Source organism: Sinocyclocheilus grahami, unplaced genomic scaffold, assembly GCF_001515645.1.
Source record: "Sinocyclocheilus grahami isolate Dianchi unplaced genomic scaffold, SAMN03320097.WGS_v1.1 scaffold260.1, whole genome shotgun sequence".
Taxonomy (NCBI): domain Eukaryota; kingdom Metazoa; phylum Chordata; class Actinopteri; order Cypriniformes; family Cyprinidae; genus Sinocyclocheilus; species Sinocyclocheilus grahami.
In genome coordinates this window covers 1193970-1209541 of record NW_015505439.1, presented here as the reverse complement: position 1 = coordinate 1209541, position 15572 = coordinate 1193970, and the positions used below count along the sequence as shown (strand labels likewise).

Below are 15572 nucleotides of genomic sequence, written 5' to 3'. Positions count from 1 at the left end.
CCCCAAAAAAAAATCTTATTTTTTGAACGGTCTAAATATTTATGTATGTACGTATGTGTTCTTTACATTTGACATCTAGAGAAAGTCCAAATTTGTCTTTATTTTAAACCATACATCTATTTAACTATACATCTGTACTTGTCCTATCCTCTATCCTGATAATTTAATTTTTCAGTTTCTAAATCTATTGACCGTTTTAAAGATGACTGCATATTCTTTTGGATGACTGTAATTGAATTTTTGGAGAGTGTTTAGACAAGTTTTTTTTTCTTTAAGTTCTCTTGGTTTGAACATTGTCTGAGCAAATTCTCAGGTTTTAGTCGTCCACTAATTACTTCCATGATATGTATTGTTGTTGTACTGTCTAGATAAGGTCATGTCCTGGTGAGGGTTATCAGATGTTTCACTTGGCCCTGCTGCTTAGACGTCTGCTATTTCTCATGACACCCAAGCACCAGGTTAGTTTCTTTTTCTATTGTCCAGATTAAGAATATGAACGCAACTCTGCAGGAAAGCTTCCTCCGAACATTGATGAGTTTGTAATATAGTTTATTTGTGTTCCCACTGTTGTTCTGTCTTTGTTTTGTAGATAGCAAAATGGTGCATTCATAAATGTGATGAAGTGCTTTTTTTGTGACAGGTGGAGTTTGTGGAGCGCTTCCCTCCCGCTCAGGAGGAGAACCTGTGTGTGTGGCGCCACACTCTGCTAAGGTGTCTGTGCACAGAGGCACGAATGCGGGTGGAGGAAGAGGTGCTTGCCGTAGCTTCTGTTGTGCTGCAGGAATTGCAGAATAGCGGCTACAGGATGGGAGATATACCGAGACTTGTGAGAGAAATAAAGTAACAATGGTGTTACTGAATACATACATTTTATACTTATCAGGATGTTTCCCATCATTTTGAATTACACAAGGCTTTGATTTTAAAAACATCAAAAATGCTGGCATATAAAAATAGCTTCACCACTAACAGTTTATCCAAGACAAAATAGTTTTTTAGTCATCTCTTAGCAGAGGAAACAGACAATCTTAGATCCAGATTCAAGTTCTAAGCCAATAAATTTGTTTTATGCCACAGTCTTACCCTGAACAAATTTTGATAAGGGTTGTTGTAGATTAAAGTTTTGATTATGGACACAAAACAAAACCCTGCACTTACACAGTTTAGTCATGGAACACTTGGGGATTTTTATTGTTATTTCAACACTTAAACTGTCTCAACATTTAATTAACTCTATCTGACATCCTGCTCTTAAAAACCAGACTGACCTTTAAGATAAATATCTTTCCCAGGGCTGGTTTTAAATTTGTTACTCTGTGATTCAGAATCGGATACTAGGCTGTGTGCTGATGTTGATGGGAGGGAGCAACCTGCAGGCTGAATGTGTGGGGTCTTCTGTGAAGATCATCTCTCAGCTGTGGAGTCGCATGAGTAGCAATCAGGTGATCAGATTTCACATATACATAACTGTTCAAAATTTTGGGGTCAGTAAGATTTTTTTTTTCTTGGAATGAAATTAATACTTTTCAGCACGGATGCATTAAATTGACATAATGTGATAGTAGGTGCGTTTCCATTACAGATTTGCGCAAAACTTTGGCGATATTTTCTGAATGTCGATAAAAAAGTATTGCGAAATGACGGCGTTGCCATTAACAAATGTTATGCGGCTAAAACGTAACCTTTTGCCTCTCGCGATAAGTCATGGCAACGGTGGCCGTAGCTTCAGTGGCTGTATCAGAGCCACACTGCACCGCAGAGTGTGCAATGTAAATTGTCTAAGTATTAATAGTAGGGAAAGCCCCTTATACTGGAGCGCGGCCACTTATGAAGTGTTTCTTGGAGGTTATAGTACATTGAAGAATGATCATATTACTTTTTACATACGCCATGTGACCTGTAAATGCGAAAAAGCCGTTTCCATTGCAGTTTTGCGAATTAATCCTTTTGCGCATTGACTGAAAAACCACCTCATGCGAGCGTAAAAACTTTTTTGCGATATATGGCCGTTTTTGCTAAATTGACGCGTTTCCATTAAGCGTATTTTCAATTCGCAATTTCAATTTGCGCAATTTCAAGGGTAATGGAAACGCGCCTAGTAAAGCAATTTACATTGTTGCAAGATTTCCATTTAAAATGAAATGCTGTTGTTTTGAACTTTCTATTCTTCAAATAACCCTGAAAGAAATGAAGAACCCTGAAGACTGGAGTAATGGCTGCTGGAAATTCAGCTTTGCCAGCTCAGGAATAAATTTTAAAATGCAGAAAACTGAAAACCGTTATTTTGAGTTTAATATTATTTCACAATATTACTGTTTTTACTGTATTTTGATCAAATAAATGCAAACTTGGCAAGCATAAGGTACATTTTAAAAACATTAAAATAAATCTTAGGGTGTGTTCACACTTGTCATGTTTGGTTTGATTAAAACTGGTGCGATTGTTCTGTTGGTGCGGTTCATTTGAGTAAGTGTGAACGCTGCCTTCCCGAACCCTGGTGCGCATCTAACAAGTGGACCGAGAAAAAGATGCGTCTCTGTCCCCTTCCAAACGAACTCTGGTGGGGTTCGAATGAAATATGTATGCAACAAAGACCAAATACTTCTAAACTAACCAAAAACAGGATGTAATGATAAGATGACGTGATTTCACGGCGCGGAACAAGCGGTGTATCCAAAACAAAATTTTATGAGTTCTGTCACGAAATATATCATTCAACCTGATCAGTCAGGTTGTGAACGTATCACTATGCCTTTAGGTTCGCTGTCAAAAATGCCAGTGTGAACGCTAAGCAGACCAGGACCAAATGCATTTTCTTTTTTGGTCCGGACCAAACGAACCAAGAGAACCAAACTACAAGTGTACACCCTTACTGACTTCAAACTTTTGAATGGTTGTTTATAGTTTTACACAAACGTTCTTTGTTACACAAACTTTGTATGTTAAACAGTAGCACTTAAAAGGATGACATGAGAAAGTAAAGAATCGCATTCAGATGTATGTGGGTTAGTAGTTTCCCCCCACTGTTCATCTACTATCAGGTGCAGGTTCATCCTCCTCTCCAGTGCACTGTGAAGTTACTCCTGTCAATATCAGCTGTTCTGATCAAAAGTGTAGAGCCACATGTCATTGTTCAGGTGATCTTTTAACATTTACTGTTTTCTTAGGGCCTTCATAATTATATAGTTTAAAGCGTTTTAGATCTTTTTTTAAATTTTGATGCAAGGTTGTTTTTGTTTTTGCAAAAAAAAAGGCTGTTTCCTGTTTGAGTGGGTTGACTATCCAGAAATGCCCCGATGACCTGCTTTTAGCTGCTTTGGAGTTCCTTGCTTCCCTGGGAAAAGTGTTTATTTCTCCCAGTATTCAGGTATACGTGGAATACGAGGTAAAAAAATTTCAGACCAGAAGTTAGTTCTTTCATTTGGTGATTTCATTGTGTGTGTAGTACATATATGTATGTGTGTGACTGCAGTGCCAAGTTTTACCTAGAATCAGTGGTCTGTTTAATGGTCTCCTGACTCACCCATCCTGGCTGATACTGCATCATGTCCTGGAGGCTTTTGGCCTCTTTGCAGAGGTCAGAAATTCCCCATTATAGAAACATTTTTATTCAGTAACAGACAATGTCTTCAGTTGTTAAATTTGTATTCGAGTAAATCAGAAGTGAATGTATAATGATACATTTTTGAAAGACAACACAAATTCTGCAACGTAAACCTAAGTGATAATTTTCTCTCAAGAACTTTTTTATTTATTTGTTTATTCATTTATTCTTAATCTGTTTTGAATCAACAATTTTGTAATCTAGCTCATGTCTTTTTTGTAACTTTAAGATAACCAACCATGAGGAAGTGATTTCTCAAACATTGACATCAGAGGAGATCAAAACCAAAGTGTTAAACTACCTCAGTAAGGTATGAAATGAGAGATACAGTGGGTACGGAAAGTATTCAGACCCCCTTAAATTTTTCACTCTTTGTTATATTGCAGCCATTTGCTAAAATCATTTAAGTTAAATTTTTTTCCTCATTAATGTACACACAGCACCCCATATTGACAGAAAAACACAGAATTGTTGACATTTTTAAGTATTCAGACCCTTTGCCCAGTATTTAGTAGAAGCACCCTTTTGATCTAATACAGCCATGAGTCTTTTTGGGAAAGATGCAACAAGTTTTTCACACCTGGATTTGGGGATCCTCTGCCATTCCTCCTTGCAGATCCTCTCCAGTTCTGTCAGGTTGGATGGTAAACGTTGGTGGACAGCCATTTTTAGGTCTCTCCAGAGATGCTCAATTGGGTTTAAGTCAGGGCTCTGGCTGGGCCATTCAAGAACCGTCACAGAGTTGTTGTGAAGACACTCCTTCGTTATTTTAGCTGTGTGCTTAGGGTCATTGTCTTGTTGGAAGGTAAACCTTCGGCCCAGTCTGAGGTCCTGAGCACTCTGGAGAAGGTTTTCGTCCAGGATATCCCTGTACTTGGCCGCATACATCTTTCCCTCGATTGCAACCAGTAGTCCTGTCCCTGCAGCTGAAAACACCCCCACAGCATGATGCTGACACCACCATGCTTCACTGTTGGGACTGTATTGGACAGGTGATGAGCAGTGCCTGGTTTTCTCCACACATACCGCTTAGAATTAAAGCCAAAAAGTTCTGTCTGAATACTTTCCGTACCCACTGTATATGGACTTAAAATTAAAAAGTGTAGTTTTGTCTTATTGCAGTTCTCCTAATATAGATTAATGTATCACTCTCTACAGACCGTCTCACACCAGGAGTCTGAGGAAGCAAGACTAGAACGTCTGAAGGAGTGGAGGAGTATAATAGAAAAACACTGTGAGCAAATGGAGTGCGAGGACAACTCACCTGTGCACACGCCACTTACAGAGGAGGTAAATGAGTGAAAGGATGGCTAACTTTCCGGTCTGACATTGCTATGGAACAAATTTTCACTAAATCTGTGATTCTTTGCCTGTTCCAGCCATGTCCGAAGAGGGCAAGACAGGAGACCAAAGTAGAAGAGGAGTATGAGCGATACCTCCAGACAGCAGAAAGTGCCTTGAAAGCCCTGCAGGCAATAGTGGGGCCAGGCCACAACCCGTCCCCTCCACAGTGGGTCAGGACCAGACTTGAGGTCTTACAGTCACTGATAAGTCAAATTAACACCACTACAGTAGAGCAACCCTGATTCAACCACAACACCACCTCTACCTCTGGCTGCTTTTAACACAATGCTGCCTTTTTGTTCCATGTCACCACATTTGCTGAAGTCACCCAAGATATTTGTATAAAAGTTGTATTTTTTTTTAAGTTTATATGGAAAAGTGTCACTCCAAAGACCATAAAACTGTTTATTAAACTTGTTAGAAAATGAACTATCCATCGATTGTTGTTGAGATGTGGGTGTAAACGTAAAAATAAAAAATAAACATACATGAACATACATTTTTCACAATAAGATGTATAAATTGCATTTACATAAAGATTTATGCCAACTTAGATGTAATAGAAAAAAAGACCAATTTTCATTTAGTATGCAAATAAATATAATAAAAAAATGCTAATTGCAGTAGAGCATTTAAATATTACAATGACATCATAGCTGTCAGTTGTGAATATTCTAAAGGCTAATTCACAACTGCACCAACAAACGCCAGCAATTACCAGATTATGTTTGTTAGAAAATCATACCCTGCTGTCCAAACATTCCTGACAAACACTGATTGAATGTTCAGTTGGTAAAAACAAACACCGACCAATGGCAACAGACCAACACACTGATCTGAAATCCATAATTCATCAAACACTTCATTTTGTGTCTGTCGATGCAGTGTGACCTAGCCTTAAGTCAGTGGGAGAGTTCTTATTTTACTTTACCAAATTTCGTAGTCAATATTACATCAAAATTTCCCCATATTTACTTAAACTTAAAACCGTACATGTCAAAAATGAATCAAATACCATAAAACCATTTTATTTAATAAGCAGCTTACAATACAAATAAATTAAGTTGGGCTCTCACCAAATCTAATGAACAAAAATTAGAGTCTATATATTTCTTCTCAAGTTGAGGCGGTCCATCCTCTAATGCTCACTGAACCAAAAAAAAGAAAAAGCTGTATGGCACAAATAAACCTGACATTAGAAGTATGTATTTCCAGGTTAGGTACCCCTCCACAGTGCAACATGACTGAAGGACTACTAATAGGATTTGGCATGTTTAGGTCCATCATGCTATCTTGAAAAAGCTAAACAAGACAAAAACTTTTTCTGTAAGCCGAACAATTTCTATGGCAACAGTAGACTGAATATCATATTGTATTGGGTGGGGGAATCTTACAATACACACTACTCTCTTAAATCATAGTTACTACATTTTTAAGTTGGTCTTTAGTGATAATGTCATGATGGCATATGTAGCAGTTTTCTTGAATGGGAATCTCTCATATGGCTTTCTGTAGAAGACCACACTGATCACCAGGCATTCTCATCTTCCCAGTTGAGGTCATCGCCCCATCCTTCTGTCTCAGTCTGTGAAAGCAAAACAAAAGATCATCTCATCAGTTTGTTATCGTACTGTAGTTTCAATAATTGAAATAGATGTCGGGACGCATAGCTAAACTAACCTCAGCCAAGTCAGTGGCATCAAACTTGGTGGTGACGCTCAGTGTATCTATTGATGGGTCTGACGTTGTGTGTCCCGTGATGGGTTCTTTGACTGAGCTCTCCACAGGGAGCAGAAGAGATGAGGATGACAGCTTAATATCTGGGACCATGTCTGCAAAGAAGTCTAGTTCTGGATCTGGCTCTGGCTTCTTCTTGACTGCAATTGTGAACTCCTCCCCGAGACATCCAGCTTCAGAGCTTTTGATTGTGCTTTTTGGCTTGGGCTCTAATGCTAAACTTGTTTTGCTGGGTTTGAGGGTGTCAGTTGTCTGGTTCCAACCGGTGTCCCACGATGAGGTATGGTTATGATCTGGAGCGCTTCTGACGCTAGAGTTCAGTTTGAGTGCTTTTGACTGCCTTGGAGGTCCTGTGCTTGATTCAGACAGAGATAATGCAGTGCTTTTTGTTGATGTCTTTGGTACAGAGACTGGTAAAGGAGTCAAGGGTGACCGGTCTGAGGTCACTTCTGAGTCCTCAAAATCATCCCAGGGTTCCTCGCTTTCATCCTCATTGTCAGCTGATAAAGCAGAGTTGCTCTGACCAGGGATGTCAGCTGACCGAATACTAATCTGGACTGACTGGGTCTTGTCCTTTTCTGCCTCTTCTGTGTCACTCCAGTTAGGCCAGTCTTCGTCGGATCTCACTGTGCTGTTAGTTTTCGTGTTGTCTGCAGCTTGTGTGCCCGTTCTGCACCCATTCAATGGGAATGACATTTCGCTGCTAAATACTAGAGAGATCACTTGATTCAGAAGGGTCAAACAAATGCAGTTAAAGTCAAGATAACTTCAGCCTTTCTTTTCAAATTATTGCTTGACAATAAGCAGTTCAGAAATGTTAACTGTTAAGAGTGAGTTGCTTTAAGGATCAGTTGTGGCATACCTGCCCTCTCTGATGTGGTGTGCTGGGCGGTGGTCTTTTCAGTTGCTTTGAAGGAGTACATATTTTCTAAAACCATCTTTTTGGCCTCTGAGCCCTTAAGGAACAGATTCAGGACCTTTGGTGGTTGTGAAAGGTGGGGATGTGATGGCCCAACAATATGCACGGGTGATGCTGCAGAGGAAAAGAGGTTTGGGATGGGTAAGACTTTTAATGGTTGGTTTTAATGGTTATTAGATCAAAAATGGAAGTAATATTGTGAAATATTATGATTTAAAATAACTGTTTTCTATTTTAATGTATCTTAAAATGTAATTTATTCCTGTGATAGCAAAGCTGAATTTTCAGCAGCCATTACTCCAGTCTTCAGTGTCACATGATCCCTCAGAAGTCATTCTAATATGCTGATTTGATGCTCAAGAAACATTTCTTATCATTATCGAATGCTGAAAACAGTTCTGCTGCTTAATATTTTTGTGAAAACGGTGATATATTACCTTCTTGGAATTTGTTTTTGATGATTAGAAAGTTCAAAAGAACAGCATTTATTTTAAACAGAAATCTAAATGTTATAAATATCTTCACATTAGTAGACGATTAATAGACTGAAAATTATTTGAGTTTAATCAGTGTGATTAATTTCAAATATTTGTTTTAAAATGTAAATATTATATACATTAGTATATATTTTCTTTCCCTAAAAGAGGAACTGAATGCACTACTAGAAAATAAATATCTATGACATATAAACTGATGCAGCAGTGGCCTCAAAACAATGTTAGTACCATCAATGTGTTTCATACTTCATCATCTGAATTTCATTTATAAATACATTAGCCATTAAGAAAACCTTTACTGATAAATCTGGCTGTAGCATATGTGATATTTACTTTATCTTTTTCAAACCAGTCTTAAGAAATTGTAAAAAGAAAAACATAAAACAATTAAAAATGTAAAAACATAACATTTACATTAAATATAGATTAATATAATAACTTATATAATAACATAAGCAGCCTAAATGTTTTAGAATAGGACAGATACGTATCAAATGTATCAAAACAGAAATGAATCTTAATTCAAATAAGTGAAAGTCAATCAAGCTAACTTCTTAGGGTGATTAACTTTAGTAAAATATGCAGAGAATTATACCAAACTCCCTCTCATTATAAAAGTGCATTAACAGACAGTGTCTTACTCTCTGGGGTGACCTCTGTGGACTTGGTGAAGTTTGGCGTGGTCCGTTTAAAGACTTTGGTCCTCTCCCCACCAACAACCAATTGGGCACCCAGCAACGGAACAAGCACAGCCAAACTCTGTAGTGTCATAGCGACGAGTGAGTCATTTGTATCTCTCATTCCCAGCAAAACCTGCAAGATAAAGTGTGGGAAATAATGGAAACAATCCCAGTATCAACTTAAAAACATCCTGAATTTACTCATTTTTCGAAAGAATTCACTATCCCTAAGCTGTTGATACAAACACATACATTTTTACAGTACCTGAGGAAGAATCAGATTTTTCAGTTCTTCGTGAGGAAAGAACTCAGCATAGATGTGAATGTGGGAGAGAAGCACAATCCTGACATGCTCCTCATTCACCTTATAGAGCTTAAGGAGCTGAGGAACCACGTATCTCCGATACAAAGACAAAGACAGAAGACACTCCTCACCGGCGCTCACACTTGAGCCTGTATATCAGAAAACAGACTGTCAACTTCATAACTAAGACTAATGCTACTAAACAAGTGGACAATAAGCATCTACTAAAGGTTTACTGACTGGTTCTACCTTGCTTAGGCCGTAAGAGGTGAGGAAGAAAGCTTTTGACAGCCATGGGCTCAGCAAACACCAAAGAATTTAGCAATTTAGGTGTCAGGCGTGTAGCAATTAACTCCTCTGGGAGGTTCTGAACTCGGTCCAAGAGAAACCTTCAGAAACGCACTTAGTTATTTAAGCACAACACTTCACCCTTCTAGAGTAATAAAATCATGCATTTGAAAGGGAAGCTTACTTGAAGAATTCATTCTTCTCCTCCTCATTTTTCAGGGTCAAACTCTTCATAAAATTCATGATATCTAAGAAGTCATTTCTATAAGAATTAAATATTGCAAAGTTTAGGTATTTAAATCATTTAATTATATTAATAATCTTCCTTCAATACAGGTGAATTTAATGTTTGTAAAATTAAAATTTATTTCAAAAGACCACGATTGATCAGAATTTTTTTTTTTATCAAAAAAAGTTTTCAAAAGCAAACCTGAAGAACTTGTGAGTCAGCAGACTGCTGAGAGATGGGCGAGACATGGGGTCAGAGGTCAAGAGGCTGGCCTGCAGCATGTTCTTTAGACTCTCCAACAAATCATCTGAGACTGAGACAGAAAGTTTGGATGGAGGAGCACATGGAGGTTACAAAATTGGGCAACAGACATGGAAAAATAAATAAAAACACGTAAGAAAGAGGGAATGGAATTTAGTGAGACTAAAAAAAAAGATAGCACAAAAACAATGGAGCATATGTTTTCAGTGAGGCCCTGCTCCAAAAAACAACAGCATAAAAGCCAAAAGGTTGCATCACCATTACAGTGCTCATGTGGATCATTTTGCTCTTTGAACATGTAGACATCATAACCTGCCCTGAATGGAAAACTTGTACCCGGCATGTAAAATCATTTTGAACGCAGTCGTCAGTCCATTAACAATTATGTCACATGTCTATGCAGTAAGGGCTTAGCAACTACCACAACAGGATGAATCTTAGACGTACTCAGCCTGCTTTACATGCGTCTGTTGAATTAAGAGTGTTACTAACCATGTCCGGTCAGAAGTGGAAGAAGGGCCTCCACCATTACCCCGAATGAAAAAGCGTCTCGGGAGTGGGCATGATTGTCGGGAAGAGTTTTGTATCCTTCAAGCTACAAATAAATTAATAATAATAAAAAAACATTAAATTGCTGAGACATAATGATCAGGACTGTCGTCAGTTTTTCATTTTGTCCCAGGCCATGTAAATTCTGGCAACAAATCGGATTATGATTACATATACTACCATTCAAATGTTTGGGGTTGGAAGGATTTTTAAAATGTTTTTGAAAGAAGTCTCTTATGTTCACCAGGGCTGCATTTATTTGATTAAGCACACAGTAAAAACAGTAATATTGTGAAATATTACTAAAATTTAAAACAGCTGTTTTCCATTTTAATATATTTAAAAATATATAATTTATTCCTACAATGGCAAAGCTGAATTTTCATTCTAATACGTTAATTTGGTGCGCAAGTAACATTTCTTCTTATTATATTATAACAGTTGTGCTGCTTTGTTGTACATTTGTTTTCTCAGGATTCTTTGATAAATAGAAAGTTTAAAAGAACAGCATTTATTTGAAATAGAAATCTTTGCAACATAAATGTTTTTCCTGTCAATGCATCCTTGCCAAAAAAAATACAAATATGGTTCCTACCTTCTCCTCAGGAGGAATGGCACACTTTTCCCTAACATTCTGGATACTTCTGAGAAACTGGAGAGGAAGTCACAGATACAAAGTGTTACAGTACTCAGCTTTGCCTGTATTTGTTATTAAAGGTATTTAACCAATTGTAACAGAACCGTGCCATTAAAAATATAATTTCCCTTAATCTTTTGAAACAAGAGAGAAATTGAGTACCCGAGGGTAAAAAAAAACCTTTAAATTATGTATAAAGTATAAATCAACACTTGTCACCTCTGGTGTTGCCTCTGAAAACTTGCAGACAGTTTCCATCCCCCCGAGTTTCCAATGGCCATCTTCACTGACAAACACTGAGGATATGAACACATTGTTGTGACTTGATTTGCCCTAAGAGATGAGACAAAGAGAAATGATTTAGTTAAGTTAGTTACAGTGCACAGCATAAATGAGTACGCCCCCTCTGAAACTTACTCTTTGCTTAGAAGACAAATTATGGTTTTTTTAGAGATATAATATTCCAGCAAGTCTGCTTGATCAGTTACCAAAGAAGAATATTAAAATTATTCAAGAAAATACCATTTTCTTATTAAAGTGATCAAATGTTGTGTTGCAAAAATGTTTACACCCTCCTGAAAGTTAATAAAAAAATTAATTCTGGTGTAAAGGTTAAGGCAAGTATTGATCAACAGGTAAGTATGTTGAACCAAAACTGTTAAAGGCAAGTAATTTGTTGATAATTAAGTGTTATATGGCCCACTGAATCATACTCAGACAGACTTAATGCTGACAACAATGAAACCATTGAGAGAGAACTGTCAGGATATTTATTTCTTAGCATAAATGAGGACAATAGTACAAGAGGAATACTAAATTATTGTTTTAAGTGTGAAAATATAGCCAAAGTGTAACAGAAATTCAAAAACAATGGACTTGTGAAAAGACCCCTGAAATAATCAGGTCTTCACTTTAAGCTTTAATTTAGTGATGAGTGAGATTTTGCTGGAAAAAGAGCAGGAGAAATACTGTCTCAGAGCCGGCAAAAGCTGTGAAAAGAGTGACACTTTATCTCACAAAGTAAGATGCTGCAGCATGCAGAAGTGACATGCATGGTTGTTTATCCACACCAGAACGACCGATTGTAGCCAAAGCACAATAAAATCATTTAGCTTTTTCCAAGGCCCATATTTACAAAATATAGACTTCTGGGAATCTACACTCTGGTCTCATGAGACCAATTCAATCATTGCGGATCTAACAGCATCCAAAATGTTCTGGTGTTGCTAAAGGAGAAGTACAGAGAGAAGTGCCTGGTTCCCACAGTGGCATTCAGGGGTAGTAAAGCTCTTCTATAGGGATATATGAGTGCTGAAGGTGTGAGGGAGTTGTACTTTATCAACGCTGTCATGAATTCACACACACCACTGTGTGATGTAATACAAAAACCTGAAACTGAAGATGTTACCCTCTTCTCATTCCCTGCATTGTTGGGCTTTTTTTTTAACATGACAATGAAGATATTCATTCTCCTGAGGTGAAAATCCTTCAGCGGACATGTATTTCACTCAATCTTAACACTCTTGAGCTGCTGTAAGAGATTCTGTAGAGACGAGCTGAGCAACACTCCCCATTAAAGACCAGGGCATTTAAGGAGGTCGTCCTCCAGGAGTTAAACAGCACAGATGTGGAAATTTGTCATGAACTTGTACACTCAGTGCCAAGAAGTGTCAGAGCAGTGTACTTAATTATGGAGGACATATTAAGTTCTAGAATATTACACTTGGTTGAATTAAATCTAGGTTGTACTCAATTCTGCAATGCTTCATTTAAACAACAATTGGCTAAGTTTCTTATTTTACAGATATTAATGGCATGCATTTCTCTGTTTTTATTAAGAATGTTTAATACATTTCAATTTTGCCATCTTTCTATGAATTATATTAGTGATCATTAAGAAAATACATATTTTATATTTAATCAGAGGGGGTGTACTCATTTATGCTGTGCACTGTAAATTGTCCACATTTTAAAAAAACAATAACAAATGTATAAAAAATAATAAAATAAAACAATAATTAAATGCGTCTTACCCTGTCATGCAGAAAGACTAGTGCTTGTAAAAGGTCATAGAGGCCTGCGCAGATCTCCTCTGGAGTAAGATTGTCTAGCAGCCGTTTTAATGGTTGAACTGGTTCTGTCACTAAATGTATACCTCCATCCTCCACTGAGCATGACAGGAAGCGAAGAAGACATGGATGCCTTAATGTCTTCAAGTGCTGTAAAGGAAGATGTATTAATCAGGTAAATTTATTTGACTGAAATAGCTGAGAAATTTAGAGATTTGTGTGTTCGACTTGTTCTTTTTTATATACAATTTGTATTGAGTGACTACTATTATTCTAAGATGTGGTAAATAATAATAGAGAATCTGTGAGTAGGTGTGTCCAAACTTTGGACAGGTAATGTATGTCATTGGTGAGGTTACATAGCAGCTGTTTACTTTTACCTTGGCAGCTTTACTGACTTTATCCTCATTGTCTTGCTTATGCACAAAGACGGAGGCAGGCTTGCCATCCCGGAGGAGGGCAGAGTACATGGTAAGGCCAGACGGCAGTGTCAGCAACGGCTCTTCCAGCACACAGCTTGGCAGCACACTGCTCTCAGCACCCATCCTTACACTGAGGTGGTATCGTCTGCCTATCACGCTGTCTGTGAAAAAAAGTAATGAATACCTGTACTACAAAAAAACATGCACATGAATATCTCCTTGATATGTATGCTGATAATTACAGATTTGTTTCTAACAAATAGATTTTGGCTTCACAAGCTCTTAATTGATGGACTGGAGTGGTGTGATGACGGACTGTCAGAAGGCAATACAATAACCTTCCACTTTTGGGTAACTGAGTATTCATTGACATGCAATGATAAACAGCATGCAAGATGTCAAAAAGCAGCAGAATGTTAGTTATAATTTGAATTCAATGCTCTAACTTGGTTTTCGAGGACAATCTGAAAATAACATTCAGATCAAGTGATCACAGTGATGACTGGCATATGGTTGCAAATTGCAGTGACATGTAAGTTTTCCAGTCAACGTGTCATTGTAGGGATTCTGGACAGAGCATATTTATACTGTATCAAGACTGACAGAATCACACTGGACAAGCTCTTAACGTCATATATTAGATTGATTTGGTTCGCTTGTTAATTGTTACTCGGTATTCAGGAAAAGTGTTTATTTAGTGTGCTGATCTATTCTTTACAGGACAGCTGTACAGCGAGCAGACTACCTGTATGGCTGCGTCACCTCGCAGGAAGCGAATTGCCTAGGAAAACCAGTTTTCCTTTCCAGCGGACACCATTATTGCAAAAAAAGTTTTTTTTAGCGTTTGCTTTCCGTTAACCTCGACCAAGTTTTTGAGCCGCGAACAAACACTTTAAATTCATTTTCTCTACAACAAATCAGTCGATTTGACAGACTGCATCGATTATTGCACGACGCACAACTTCCTGTTCGCAAATTATAAACACCGGTTCTTCCTGTTATAGATTTGGACGAAACCATCTTGTTGTACAGGGGTGACCCTTCTCTCAATAACGAAAGGGGAATACATCTTTTAAGACTGTCTTTTAGCTCAGCATTTTACGCAATTGGGATTCTTTCTTTTTTTAAGTGTTTGTTCCACGCGCTTGCATATGAAGGTGTTTAAAGTGCACTGTATACATTTAGTTGATTCGTATCCACCGAAATATTGTCAATGGTTTTCCCGTCGGTGGTGTGGTGGTTGACCAAACTGCATGAGCTATTTGAGCAGTGTTGCCAAGTCCGCGGTGTTCCCGGGGAATTGGGCTACTTTAAAGGGGTCATATGATGCGATTTAAATTTTTGCTTTCTCTTTGGAGTGTTACAAGCTCTTGGTGCATAAAGAAGATCTGTAAAGTTGCAAAGACTAAAGTCTCAAATCCAAAGAGATATTCTTTATAAAATTCAGAGTCAGCCACGCTTGCCGTAAATATAACAGTTAACTGTTTTACTCTCAAACATGCACTGATTTCTGTTGACATTGCAAATAATTAACTCATCTCATGTTGTTTGTCTCTGTGTCTAAGCATACTCTAAACGTGAATTCTCAATCAAAGTATGTTCTCTGTAAGTAAACACTGTTCCCTGTCCAGGTAGCTGTAGGGGTCGTTGTGGAGAAGGCTACTACAGAGGAAGTTTGTGCCAGTGTGACTATGAGTGTCTGAGCTTGAATGAGTGCTGTACAGACTTCACAGAGTTGTGTACTACAAGTAAGGTTTCATATGAACTCTCCTCTGGGGCTGTTTCATTAATATTGGTGTAGCATTTGCTGTGAATTCGGTGGTGTGGTGGTTGACCAAACTGCATGAGCTATTTGAGCAGTGTTGCCAAGTCCGCGGTGTTCCCGGGGAATTGGGCTACTTTAAAGGGGTCATATGATGCGATTTAAATTTTTGCTTTCTCTTTGGAGTGTTACAAGCTCTTGGTGCATAAAGAAGATCTGTAAAGTTGCAAAGACTAAAGTCTCAAATCCAAAGAGATATTCTTTATAAAA

The 15572-nt window shown here is 37.8% G+C and overlaps 2 protein-coding genes across 7 annotated transcripts in view; one reads left to right on the top strand and one right to left on the bottom strand.

The window, feature by feature from the left end:
* firrm (fignl1 interacting regulator of recombination and mitosis) overlaps positions 1-5200 on the top strand; it is a 15152-nt gene extending 9952 nt beyond the window's left edge. For 2 of the 5 annotated variants that reach the window (XM_016290594.1, XM_016290593.1), the window contains exons 17-25: positions 369-458; positions 641-826; positions 1326-1442; positions 3042-3137; positions 3254-3385; positions 3473-3577; positions 3834-3914; positions 4763-4894; positions 4984-5200. In XM_016290594.1, the coding sequence (XP_016146080.1) occupies positions 369-458; positions 641-826; positions 1326-1442; positions 3042-3137; positions 3254-3385; positions 3473-3577; positions 3834-3914; positions 4763-4894; positions 4984-5190 (1146 nt within the window). In that variant the 3' untranslated portion in view covers positions 5191-5200. Of the gene's footprint in view, positions 1-368; positions 459-640; positions 827-1325; positions 1443-3041; positions 3138-3253; positions 3386-3445; positions 3578-3833; positions 3915-4762; positions 4895-4983 lie in introns of those variants that run through there. The other 3 variants (XM_016290595.1, XM_016290596.1, XM_016290597.1) reach the window with 3 other exon arrangements.
* Positions 5201-6451: 1251 nt separating this feature from the next.
* On the bottom strand, positions 6452-14629 carry LOC107599096 (protein-associating with the carboxyl-terminal domain of ezrin-like). Of its 2 annotated transcripts, none has more exons than XM_016290599.1 (14): positions 14286-14629; positions 13499-13701; positions 13083-13268; positions 11269-11382; positions 11008-11064; positions 10356-10458; positions 9804-9915; positions 9558-9635; positions 9335-9474; positions 9047-9234; positions 8743-8914; positions 7548-7718; positions 6629-7395; positions 6452-6533 (listed from the first exon to the last, which is right to left on the bottom strand). In XM_016290599.1, exons 2-14 carry the CDS (start codon positions 13661-13663, stop codon positions 6477-6479), a joined length of 2310 nt encoding a protein of 769 aa, XP_016146085.1. In that variant the 5' UTR covers positions 13664-13701; positions 14286-14629; the 3' UTR covers positions 6452-6476. The 2 variants fall into 2 exon arrangements, with proteins under 2 accessions (XP_016146085.1, XP_016146084.1); XM_016290598.1 differs by having other exon boundaries at positions 13499-13697.
* Between the last annotated feature and the right edge of the window lie 943 nt (positions 14630-15572).